The sequence below is a fragment of the Molothrus ater genome, chromosome 5 (genome assembly GCF_012460135.2).
Source record: "Molothrus ater isolate BHLD 08-10-18 breed brown headed cowbird chromosome 5, BPBGC_Mater_1.1, whole genome shotgun sequence".
NCBI classification, from domain to species: Eukaryota; Metazoa; Chordata; class Aves; order Passeriformes; family Icteridae; genus Molothrus; species Molothrus ater.
The window spans coordinates 26649107-26661754 of record NC_050482.2 but is presented as its reverse complement, the minus strand read 5'-3'; the positions used below and the strand labels follow the sequence as shown (position 1 = coordinate 26661754).

Sequence of the window (12648 nt, the reverse complement as noted above, 5' to 3'; positions counted from 1 at the left end):
CCTTGCCTTCCTCAAACACTGCAGATCTGATACGACCTATCAGCGAACACTTGCAAACGTTCAGAGCTCAGAAACATAAAGCAATCTCTGTTTGGTGGACAGCAAAGCTATTGTATTTCTATTAATTTATTTAGCTATTTATTTGATGTCCAGCAAAGAACATAAAATTTTTTTTTTTGATTAAAAAACATAAAATACAAGCCTCTACACTGGAAGATGTAATTAACAAAACTCTTCTCTGCATTGGAAGAAAACCTGCTATGAAGGAGTAAGGCATCTATCCAGCATATCTGTTTTTAAGTGAGAAACCACACTGTGGTTCTGGGCTCCTCAGTACAAGAAAGACAAGGAGCCACTGGAGAGGGTCCAGTGGAGGCCCACAAAGATCATTTGGAGCATCTCTTTTATGAAGAGACACTGCAGCAGCTGGGCCTGTTTAGTCTAGAGACCACTGTGAGGGGATTGCATTAACACATGTCAGTATCTCAAAGGTGGGTGCCAAGAGCATGGTGTCAGACTCTTTGCAGAGGTGCCCAGTGACAGGATGACGAGCAGTGTCCATGCACCGACACGCAAGAAGTTCCCTCTCAACACGAGGAAGAACTTTACAGTGGCAGAGCACTGGCACAGGCTGCCCAGGGAGATCGTGGATTCTCCTTTCTGGGGACATTCAAACGCACCTAGAAACGTTCCTGTGCTACCTATTCCAGGTGACCCTGCCTTGGCAGGGGCTTGGACTGGAGGATCACCAGAGGTCCTTTCCAAACCAAACCGTTGTGTGATTCTGTGAACCCTTTCCGGCATTCTCTGCCTACACGGCGGGCAGTGCCGCGGCGGCCCCGCACACCCACAGAGCTGCACACGACCCAGCCAAGCCTGCCCCTCCCACAGCCAGCGGCGCACATGGCGCGGGCCGAAAGCCGAGCCCGGCCGGCACGGAGGGACACGGAGGGAGCGGCCGGGCACGGCGGGCGCGCTTTGTCCCCCACCCCGCGCGGCCTCAGGCGCCCCCAGCACCGCCCCTGGGTTGGCGCCGGGGCCGCCACTCCCAGCGTGCACCGCGGCGCGACGCGCGAGGCGCCGCTGACGTCTCAACCCCGCCACTGGGCAGCGGCGCTCGCGCGTCACGAGCTCGCGCCGCTGAGTCAGCGGCCCACCGTCGCAACGCCCGGCCATTGGCTGCAACGGCGCGGGGCTCCGCCCCCGCAGCCCAGTGGGGCTATAAAAGCGGCTCCGGCGCCCCCTCCGCGCCTTTAGCCCCGGGTGTCTGAGAGGAGAAAGATGCATCGACTCCGCTCACGGGCCTCCACGGGGATTTCTGCCTTTGCCGCCGGTTCGCCCTCCGCCTGCTCTCGCCAATCACCCCCGCTGCCCCGGCCCGAGAAGTCAGCCTCGCAGAGGCGTTGGAGTAAAAAGCGCTCCTGCTCTTCTATCGGCTGATTGTCGCTGATTCCCGGGCGGGGGGGAGTAGGGAGACCGAGACCCGGAGAGGGGCCGCAGGAGCCGAGCCGAGCGCCGCTGCGACCATGCCCAAGCCTAAGAAGCGGGGGAGCAACCACCAGCGCGGAGCCGGTGAGTGCGGCCGGGCCGGCGGGTAGGGGCGCGCGCTCCAGACGGCGTTTCCCGTGGCCGCGGGAACAGGGCCGCGCTGTCTGGCCGTGCCCCGCCTCCCCGCGGGCGGTGGGTGGGCAGCAGGACAGACGGGCGGGCGCGGCTGCGGGGCTCTCGCTGGCCGGGCTGGGGCCGGGCGGGTGACAGGAGCCGTCCCTGAAACCGCCACCTCACGCCGCTGCGCGCATGCGCTGGGGAGCCGGGGCCGGCGGGCGCGGCCGCGCTGGCGGCGGCGGGAGCGGCCCGGGGCAGCGGCGGCTCGGCCGCGGGTCCGCCCGCTGCACCACCGGCAGCTGCAGCGGCTGTGTGTCACCGTGTCGTGCCCGGAAGGCTGCTGTGTCTTTAAAGAAAAGAATCATTCTTCTAGCCTAAAGTAGGATGTTATAAAATAAACAAATGCAGAATGTGCGTGTCTAAGATGTTCATACTTGGGGTAGAACGGAGGTTTTGTGGGGTGGTGAGAAATTGCCCTTCAAGCTGGCATAGCTGTGTGTAGCATTGGTTTCTAATACCAATTTTCAGGAAGTGAGCAATTTATAGGGTGTTTCTGCCACTGCTCTTATTTTAGTTTGTGGAGGGCTTGCTGTCGTTCTTGCCACTTCTGTTGAATCCCTATGTGATAGTAGCAAGAAGGTGGCCATGTGAGAGCTATGAGCCTCCAAGTTTGTTCGCTCGTGCATTGTCTGGTGGGGTTTTTTTGCGTTATGGTTAATGATACAAGTGGATGTAGCAAAACTTCCGGAGTGTGACTAACTTAATTGGAAAGCATTTGGGCACTCATCCAGCCTAGATAAAAATAGTTTTTTGGGGTCTTGGTAGTCAGGAAGCCTGTTTGAAGCTGGTAAGCCCTGTGTGCAACCTAATCCCATATATCCTGCACTGAACTGGGTAATGTATATTTGCCCAAAGGTTTGACTTACGCTATCTTGAAGTTCCTCAAAATTTTAAAATAAAGACTGCATGGCAGGTTTTTCCGATAGCTCATTCTAACAGTTAAATTAACGTAGACCTATTTTTAAAGCATAGTCACAGAAAACTGCATTAACATGAAGTTGTAGAAAGATCCTAAATTTCCAGTAGGAATTCATCCAATTTCTAGAGTAGGAATTGGACCAGTACTAGGTGAGCCCTTCCTCACTGCTCACAAATGATCTTCCAGAACAGAGCTGACAAAGTCTTCAGAGTGGGAGTAAAGGAACCAGCAGATGGAAATGTTCTTTCTGTGGTTGGGTCAGGGGAAGCAAATCTGCTCTGGGAGGGATCAGTTCTACTTCTGGTGCTCAGGTCTTCCTTTTCTGTATGAGAGAATTGACCAAACTATTGTATTCGTCTTTGCTTAAGGTGGTCAGCCCAGAAATGTGCAGCCTTTTAGTGATGAAGATGCTTCAATTGAAACCATGAGCCACTGCAGTGGCTTCAGTGATCCTGCTAGCTTCACTGAGGATGGTAAATTCTTTTATTTATATCTATTCGTCTTTTAAAAACATAAAACCTGAGCTGATGTAGTAGTTTTAAGTAGAAGACTGTAAGTAGCAATAATGAAGTAATGACATTATATTAACACTGTGATGGCTAATCCAGTGGCTGTTTTTTTTTTGTTTGGTTTATATATATATATAAAAATATATACTCCAGGTTTTATGAGCCTTGTGAAACTATCAGGCTCTATTCTACTAGAATAGAATATAGATATAGAGACAATAAGATGTAGAGTACTGCTATAGAGACAATAAGAATTTTAAGGTGAGTTGTAAGACATGGATTTTCATAAGAGGTAGTTGAAGCAGTAAGAACTGCAGAAGAGTTTAAGATGGGAAGAGTCGCATTTGCCTGTTTTGAGCTAGATTTATGCTTTGTCTCCTTTACCATCTTTGCAACCTGGACTACTGTTATGTCATTTTGTTGAGAGGAGGGGACCTGAAAGCCTGAAGCAGGGGGATAAGCAGGGAGCCATCTTTGGGTACATGCTGCTCTTAACTGAGCTCCTGTTGCAGAGGTGTCTGAATTGATGCTTTATGGGACAGGCTGCTTTGACTCACTGCATCAGCTGTGAGCACCTCACAGTACTCCAGGGCTAGATGTAGTGGACTGGATGAAAATGTGTTGACAAGATTGGCTGATGGTCATCAGATGGAGAAAGTTTATGTAAGAAGCAGATCTAGGAGCAGCACAAATGTATTGATAGGCCAGTTTTATGGAAGTATTTTAGGGCACAGTCTGATGTAGTAGGTTTAACACCATTACGCTGCTGTGATACTGAACAATTCTGAAGGTGTTGTCTATATTAGGCTGCTTCCTTATTAGTGTTAAAAGCATTGTGTTGGAACTACTGTGTCTGCTATTAAAATGTGTATCACTGGGACTAAATTATTTCTTCCGGATTAGGGCCCGAAGTTGATGAAGAAGCTACTCAAGAAGACTTAGAATACAAGTTGAAGGGATTTATTGATCTTACATTGGACAAGAGGTATAGTCTGCTTTGAAAAAAACACATTCATACATTGTTTTCTTGCTTGATTTAATAAGGAAAATACACATCAAATCTTCTTTTATAAATTACTGAGATTTTTATTCTGGGGAGGACTTCTGGATCTAAAAAAATTTTTTTTGTTCTACTGATTTTTTAGGATGGGTTAGACTTTCCTTTTCTAATATATTGAAGTAGAGTGACTTTCTTTCTGGCCAGCAATACTGCTGTGAACCCTATCTCCAAACAAAATTTGCTGTCCATGAGTAAGAAGGCAATTTAGAGCATTTAATTTCTTCATAGTGTTTCTGTGGATTACTCTTACTACTGGGTGTAGGCAAATATAAATCACCATAAAGCTAGGGCGGAGGTTTAGCTGATATGTGCTGATTTCAGGTCTTCCTTTTCTCTTCTAACAGTGCAAAGACAAGACAAGCAGCCCTTGAAAGTCTGAAAAGTGCATTTTCTTCTAAAATACTATATGAATTTATCATGGAAAGGAGAATGACCCTAACTGATAGCATTGAGCGCTGCATAAAGAAAGGTAATTAACATGCATGCTACTAGAAAGCAATAATCCCTATGAAATAGCACATTGTTTAAAAGAAATTAAGATTGTGAATGTTCTCTAGTACTTTACAGAGTGCTTAATAATTTAGGTAACATTACTTTGTAAATGCAGGTGTCACACTTTAACTGTCCTAGAAAATTAACTGAAATTATCTTCTATCTCTTGGTTTCTGAATTTCCACTTACATGCTTTCAGACTATTATCTTTAAGAGATTAAAGGAGGCAGGCAGGGCAGAAGGTGGTTGCTCATCACTGTGTTAATTAATCCCTAGGTAAGAGCGATGAACAGTGTGCAGCTGCTGGGCTGGCTTGTCTTCTGTGTGTGCAGATGGGGTCAGGAATTGAAAGCGAGGAGATTTTTAAGACCCTTGGTCCAGTTCTGAAGAAGATTGTCTGTGATGGAACAGCCAGTATCCAGGCCAGACAGGCTGTAAGTATGAAATGTTTATTTGCCAGGCAGGGACAGAGGGCTGCTTCTGGCCAGCTCACTGTTGTGTAATCCAGGACTAAAGGTTACCATGCTAGTGTGTACTCATAATGTTGACATGCGCCCTCAATGATGTATAGCAGTTTTCATTGGCTTAAAAAGTTCCACCTGAAAGTTGAACATGATTCTCTTTTTCAACTGTTACATGTACTGCTTTGTCAAGTGTCTGAACTCACTGTATTGCAGCTTCCTTACTTCTGAGGACTGATGTTGGGGTCCTAGAAAACATTTTCCTACTGAGTGATATATCCTTCCTGTATTAATTTTATTTTATTCTTGAAATTTAATTTTATTCTTAAACAGCACACGAATGTTACTTAAGCATTTACATTTATTTTTGGTAAAATCACAAATAGCACATGTGGAAACTACATAAACAATACAGCCATTCTACCAAATGTATTTTTAAGTTACTTTTGCCTGGTCGTCTCATCTATACATCAGCAGTATGCATGAAATAGTGAGGAAAGATTGTCCAAAGCACTTGCCAAAAGTTTTACTTTTGCTTAAACTTCAGAGATTCAGCTAATATTTTCCAACTTTCCTTCATCATTATGTGGCTGGCTACTCCTAGTCAAGCTATGGCACAACAAATACTGTCAGCTGCAAAAAAGTGGTAGTATCAGTTCAACAGTAGTTATTTCTTCAAACAAAAGCTACTAAAGTTTGTCCTGTTCAAATGTAGTTTTGAGTCCTGTGTGGTTGGTGCAAACATCACTTTCAAATGGTTTCCTCTTTATTCTTTGTAAGAGAAACTGGACTAGAATATGGGGCATAGGAAACAGATCTGCAGGAGAAGTTGAAAAGTTCCAGGAAAGGCTTTTCAAGGGCAGAGTTTCCATGCTATTTAATTGAAATAGTGGTCAGAAGGAGAAACTATTTCCCACAGCTGTTAATAAATATCATATAATTAGCAGCATAATTTCTGCTTGTAAGTCCTAGTGAGATTTAAAATCGTTGGGTGAAAACAACACCACATGGAGCTTTTTCAAGGGCTTTGTAAGCTATTTAAAAATAATGATACATGGAAAGTGAAGGCTTGTGAGTAGCAAATGCTGTAAAATCATCCTGAGAGTAGGTGGGAATTGGGAGTGTTACAAATCTAAGTGTTACGAAGAAGGTGAATTAAGAATTGGGGACTTCTAGACTCTTCAGGTTTTTATCTCAAGTTTCTGTTGCTCCAGATGTTAAATTTCAAAGGTCCCAACTTTGAAACTGTAACATTATTGTCAAATACTGACACTTTTTTTTTCTTTTGTGTCCAGTGTGCAACCTGCTTAGGGATTTGCTGTTTCATCGTGACGGATGACATTACGGTGAGGATGATTGATACCTTTCAAATGTAATAAACTGACAAGATGAAAATGTGTGACTCCTAAACCACTTCCATGGTATTTTTCACTTGTACAGGAGCTGTACTCTACCATGGAATGCCTGGAAAACATCTTCATGAAGGCCTATCAGCGGGATAGAGACACTAATGGTGTATCAAGTACCCATAATACTGTGCTTCACGTCAGTGCTCTTTTGGCATGGACATTGTTGTTGACCATTTGTCCAATGAATGAAGTGAAGAAGAAAATTGAAATGCGAGTATCTTTCTTGGAAAGCAGAATTTGTAATGACTCTATATGCAATGAAACAGTATCAGTAAAATTTAGGTCTTAATGGAATATGATTTACTCCTTTTAGGCACTTGCATAAACTTCCAAGCCTGCTGTCTTGTGATGATCTCAACATGAGAATAGCTGCTGGAGAAACACTAGCACTTCTGTTTGAACTGGCACGTGAAACAGATGCTGTAAGTAGATGTCAGTAGCTAAACCTTTTTTCATTGGAATAATGATGAGACAAATTACTTAACCTGTGTTGCACTCCACCCTGGATCTCAACAAGTAGCAAATAATTCCATGGTTTATGTTCCTTCTAGTGAGTCTGCCCCAGTCTAAGTGGATACAGCAATAATTCATAGCTATCATTTTTTACACTTCATTTCTGTATTGCAAAACAGGGCCAATATAACAAAATGCATCAAATGCTACTTAATAGCAACTAGAAATATGGAATGTAAGATTTAAATCTAAATCCAACACCCACTTTTAAAATAAAATTTTAAAAAGACACCTCTGGAGAGATTCCAGAATGAAACCATATTGTTTACTGTAGTAGGATCACTCATCAGATGCTTATGCAGACAAGTTTGAGTAATTCACAGCCTGCACAATTCTGCTCTCAGCCAAAATCTATCATCAGGTAGAAAACATGTTGACTTTAAGTATTGTTTTTTCAGTATTTTTACTTAGGTAACTTGAGAAGAATAACTGGTACTGCATGATGGTTTCGCAGCATTTGACTATTTTAGTGAGTTAAGAACTAGGCAGTCATTTTAAGGGGGAGGTTTTTAAAGAATTGGCACAAATTTCACGCAGATATCAGTAATACTTCATTTGGTGAGATTTCTTGGAGTTTGCTTTTGAATAGGCTTAGGTTCAAACTGCTCAATATTACCTTTCCACAGCTAAAGTTGCATTTACGTTCTTCAATATGCCTTATTAATTTTCAGACTTTTTTCTTGACAGCACTGAAGGAAACGGCCTCCCTCTGCTTACGCATGGCACAGTTTGGGGGAGTTGCCTGAAGGGCTCCCAGCTCAATCAAGGCTGCTGCGCTTTGCCAGAATGCTGCCTAAACTGAAAGGATAACTCCATTTAAGTCAGGAATCATGACACACTAGCACAGCATAACATGAAACAATGTTAAGGCTTCTGTATAAATGCAAGCAGTGTGGATTTGAGTCTTTTGGCTATGGAAGTCAACTTTGAAAGGAAAAAAAGTAAATGGAAACCAAAACTTGATCCTTTATTTGGTCAAGCTAACTGCAAGTAATTAAAATCTTAAAATATTTTGACAAATGAGAATATTCACTACATATCTGCTATTGCATTGAGGAAATGCCCCTTTAATCATTACAGATTATTCTCATCGAATCCTTAACAATCAGTGCAGATTAAAAATACTTGATGTATTTGCCTTTGACCAGTTCCTTTCAGAAAGCTTGCAGTAAGCTCACTCTAGTCAGTTGATATGACAAAACATTCAGATTAAAAAAAAACTACAAGGCACAAAAACTTGTTTTTACGTAAGTTTGCATGCATTCTTACTAGTCCAGGTGAACTACTGCTGAATTAAGTGCAGTGGAGAAAATATTTCTATATTATATAAAGCACCTATTAATTAATTAAAGTGAATAACACAAAGCTGTTTATTACAGTTTACTTAAAGTGTTTTGTTAAACATTAAAAAAAAAAGCTTCCTAATTTCCCATTTCATACAAGACTTATAGCTAAATATTCCATACTCTCAGTGCAGTGGTGTCTCACAGTTTGCCTCCAGCAGCAGGAATTTTGTGATAACAACATGAAAGTGCTCTCAGCTTGTTGGCAGGAGTGGTTCAGCAGATCAGTTTAGCAGTTTTAATCCCTTGGAATTGTTGGAGTAGAACAGGTTGGCAGGTGTATATGCACACTGATGGAGCTGTATGGGTCACATGGCTGACCAAACAGACTTTGTTAGTGCCCTTCCTGGTAAACTGGGTGCTGTGACTTTGTTCTTGCTGGTTTCAATGCTGCAAATGGAACAGCAGAAGTGCTCTCTGTCTTTTTAATTAATGAGGTTGTAGAGATCTACACGCCCAAAATTTAAAGAGATCCATTTTCTTGCCTGTGGGGGAAAAGGCTAAGGCCATAAAATAAACTAAAATCTAAAAAACATTTTTTCTGGTAACCTAGGATTTCTTTTATGAAGATATGGACCTTCTAACAGAGAAACTAAGAGCTCTGGCTACTGATGGAAACAAGCACCGGGCCAAAGTGGATAAAAGAAAGCAGCGATCTGTCTTCAGAGACGTTCTGCGGGCTGTTGAGGTGATTCTTTTGTCTTAGTTACAATCTAGACCTTCAAAATATATAGTGTACAATTCAGTGAAAACAATTTTATTATTAAACAGAATTATTGTTTCAGTGAAAGAAACAGGAAAAAGCTATTTTAAGTGAGATTTTGTAGTCAGATCACATATGTGGACTAGAACTGCTTTTTTCAGGAATGTTGAAAAAAGACTGGGAATAGTTAATTATTGTGGAAGCTAAGGAGAAGGATTGGCATAATTTGAAGTCACCTCTGGGATTCTGCCTGTAGAAGGATCTGAGTCACCTATTAGCACTTGTTACATTCCATTGTCCCAAATACCTGTAAGGTAGAGACTAAATGAGGCTTATATTCTGACTTAAAGGTGACTTCTGTGCTTGGAACTGGTTTTCCTGGCGATAAGTCCAATTCCTAAAGTAATTTTGAAGATGAAAGTTGAGCGTTTGTTTTTTAAAAACTTTGTAATCATGAAGAATATTAGCTTAAAGTTCTACATGAGATTTGACTGTAGGTGTGCATCTGCTTTATGAACAAATACAATCTTTAGCATACGTACACTGTGTTACTTGGAAGGTTTGATGTGCCAAATTTATCAGTCAGAATCAAGTTCACTGAGATGTATAAAATTCCTAGTACAAAAGACTGTTTAAATTAAAATTTAGATGTTGTTTCCTTTGCCTTTTGTAGGAGCGCGACTTCCCTACAGAGATGGTGAAGTTTGGGCCTGAGCGCATGTACATTGACTGCTGGGTTAAAAAACAAACTTACGAGACCTTCAAGGAGATTCTGGGCTCGGGGATGCAATACCATTTGCAGGTGAGCTGCTCTCTGACACTTGCTCAGCCTGTGTTCCTCTGTGTCTGGCTTCTTTGATGGAATTCAGCCTGAATTACGAGATACTGAGTAGAACTTGGTGATGAGCCTTGCATTTGAGGTGTTAAAGACAGCACTTAAAAAATTAATTACAGTGAGCTACAGCTGTCTGGATAAGCTGCTTTTGAGTTGTAACTTGGGTGTGCTAGCGTGGTAATCGACTTCTTCAAGAAGTAAGAAATTTAGGCTGAGTATGCTTTTAGCTTCAGGGTTTTCCCTGAATCCTTATGCTCTCTTTCAGCAGAGTGGTATAGTTGTCTGGCTGCTACAAAACTGCATGCCTCCACCCTTCCTGTTCAAACCTGTAAAAGAAAGGGAAAGTTTTAGTAAAAAATAATGAACACAGCTTGCAGCCCAATCGTGACAGCATTCCAGAAGAGAAGGCATAAATCTTTATCTCTGTTCTGGGAACTGCTTGTTTACTAGTCATCTGTTTACATATGTAACAGAAGCAGGAGCTGTAGTTTAGGAATATATGCTCCCAAATTGCTGTGATAGATAATCTTGGGGTTAAAATCTTCAGTCCTGTGTTAATGAATTTCTGTGTGACTGAGGCAGCTCAGGCATGTAGTGGGTTTTTCAGTTTTTTCAAGTACTACTTCCACAGATAGGTACTTTAAAACTGGTGTGTTGTGAAACCATACAGGTCTGTTCAGCTGCCTGATTTTGTGTAGAACAGAACAGTGTCTCACTTGCTGGGACAAAAATATCAAAGGAGGCAGGAGGAGCTGTCTGCCTTTTCAAGGTGGCTGGTTTTGCTTTTAGCTTTTTTCTGGTTGAAGGAGGAAGTGTTCTTGACTTAATTGCAAAAGATAGCAGCAATTTGACACAAATCTTAGTATTTCTTACTGGAATACTTAATATTTTACAGTAGTCAACTTTAGAGACTTGATAATTAGAAGGGAAGCTAATCATTTGGTGTGTTTCTTGTTTAGTCAAACGACTTTCTTCGGAATGTGTTTGAGCTTGGTCCACCAGTAATGCTGGATGCTGCAACTCTTAAAACAATGAAGATATCCCGTTTTGAAAGGGTAGGTTATTGCACTGTAATGAATTTTCTTTACTTCCTGCTCTAATTACTCCTCCACTTCAGAAGCTGTCATTGTTACACTGTAGTTCTAAGAGTGCCTCATATGGTCCTGAATGAAACCCAGCCTTACTTGTATGCATCTGTGGACCCTTAAATTTTCCACTGGGCATGTGTCTGCTTCTGTGTTTTTTCCAAGGGGTCTCAAGGTTGATGTGGTTGCTGATGGGTACTAGATTCATACTCCACACATGTGAAACTTGGTCTCTTCTGAGAGATACGTATTTTTTAGGGAGGGACCAACAGGAAAAGTATGTGTGTCTGTCTATATATATACACATATACACACACAGATTAGCCTTTAGTGCAAAGATAACATACTATAAATTTCAGAAGGCCTACCAGTTTACATTCAAAGATTAATAAAAGGATATTTTCATTTGTTTTGTAACATGAAAAGTCTCTGAAGGGCATAAACCTTATGACAGTATGTAATTCTTTTTTCTTTTTCTGTTTTGTAGCACTTGTACAACTCTGCAGCATTCAAGGCTCGGACGAAGGCTAGAAGTAAATGTCGTGATAAAAGAGCAGATGTGGGGGAATTTTTTTAGATTGAACCCCTTTTCAATGGGGTTCAATTTTCATAATTCAAATAAATTTGTAACATTTAAATGAATTTTTTAACTTCTGTAGTCAGTTTGCAGTTGTGCACGGGTTTATTACATAGTCTGTAAATATAATGCATGTTGTTGCTTAGTTTTGTGTACATTGTATATAGATTGATGTAACATTTGGTGCAGGGATATATTATAATGCTATACTTTAGCCCCCCACTAGCTCCAAAGGTCGATTATGTTGTAACTTGATACATTAAACGGGGTGGATAACTGTAGTCAAATGCTGTGTGTCAGATTGGATTCTTTATATAAAGGTAAAGTCATTGACCAAGTGCTCTGGTAAGAATATGAGAAGATGACCATGTTTGTGTGAAATTATTTTAGGAACTTTTTAAAACTCTCCAGTGGTAGATAGGCAAGAAATCACTATGTAAGTATAACTTTATCCTGACAAGGACTGTGAAGTTCAGTAACTTCACTGACTGTCAAGGAGTGAATGACAAATACTTGCCTCCATGTAAAATGAAAGTAAGATTCTTGTGTTCCGAAAATGAATATTTAATTTTTGGAATAAAAATGTTTCTCACTGCCTGCTCTCTGTGTTAAGCAATTACTCCATTAATGAAACACTGTAACATTGGCAAAACCTAAAGGTTGAAAGAGGTGGGTTTGTTTATTTGCTGGTTCAAACACGTGCTTGGGTATTCTCAGTGTGTCAGTAGGTGCTACATGCAAGTCTATTTTGCTGTGTTTCAAAGGTGTCTTATACTTGCATGTGCTCTGCACAACCACCTAATCTTGATTTGCTATTGCTTCTCTAATGGTCAAACGTTTTCTAGTTTTGGTGCTGCAAAACACGTTGTCCTTTATTTAGAGGAACCATTCTAGCTGCCCTGTGTTCATCATGTTGAAAACTACTCTTCTAACCTCAATTTCTGGTTCTATAGGATTGAAATCTGCCAGTAGCTGAGAACTGACTTAGGAAGGGGGGTTGGGTGTTATGTAATAAAGACACTAAAACCTGCCTAGTTGGAGCTTCTGAACCTAAAGATCTGTAAAAGTGCTTGCTTA

General features: G+C 41.7%; 1 protein-coding gene across 1 annotated transcript; it reads left to right on the top strand.

Moving 5' to 3' along the window:
• Positions 1-1246: 1246 nt before the first annotated feature.
• On the top strand, positions 1247-12171 carry IFRD1 (interferon related developmental regulator 1). Its single transcript, XM_036400712.2, has 12 exons — positions 1247-1572; positions 2953-3057; positions 3997-4078; positions 4498-4622; positions 4922-5079; positions 6402-6452; positions 6547-6725; positions 6829-6937; positions 8925-9059; positions 9748-9876; positions 10869-10964; positions 11482-12171. The coding sequence occupies exons 1-12, from the start codon at positions 1527-1529 to the stop codon at positions 11569-11571; spliced, it is 1305 nt and encodes a 434-aa protein (XP_036256605.1). The 5' UTR covers positions 1247-1526; the 3' UTR covers positions 11572-12171.
• Positions 12172-12648: the final 477 nt, after the last annotated feature.

Coding starts and splice junctions, on each gene's coding strand:
- IFRD1 (XM_036400712.2), top strand. CDS start 1,527: ATGCCCAAGCCTAAGAAGCGGGGGAGCAACCACCAGCGCGGAGCCG. Junction 1,573..2,952: donor CAACCACCAGCGCGGAGCCG/GTGAGTGCGGCC, acceptor TCTTTGCTTAAG/GTGGTCAGCCCAGAAATGTG. Junction 9,060..9,747: donor ACGTTCTGCGGGCTGTTGAG/GTGATTCTTTTG, acceptor TGCCTTTTGTAG/GAGCGCGACTTCCCTACAGA.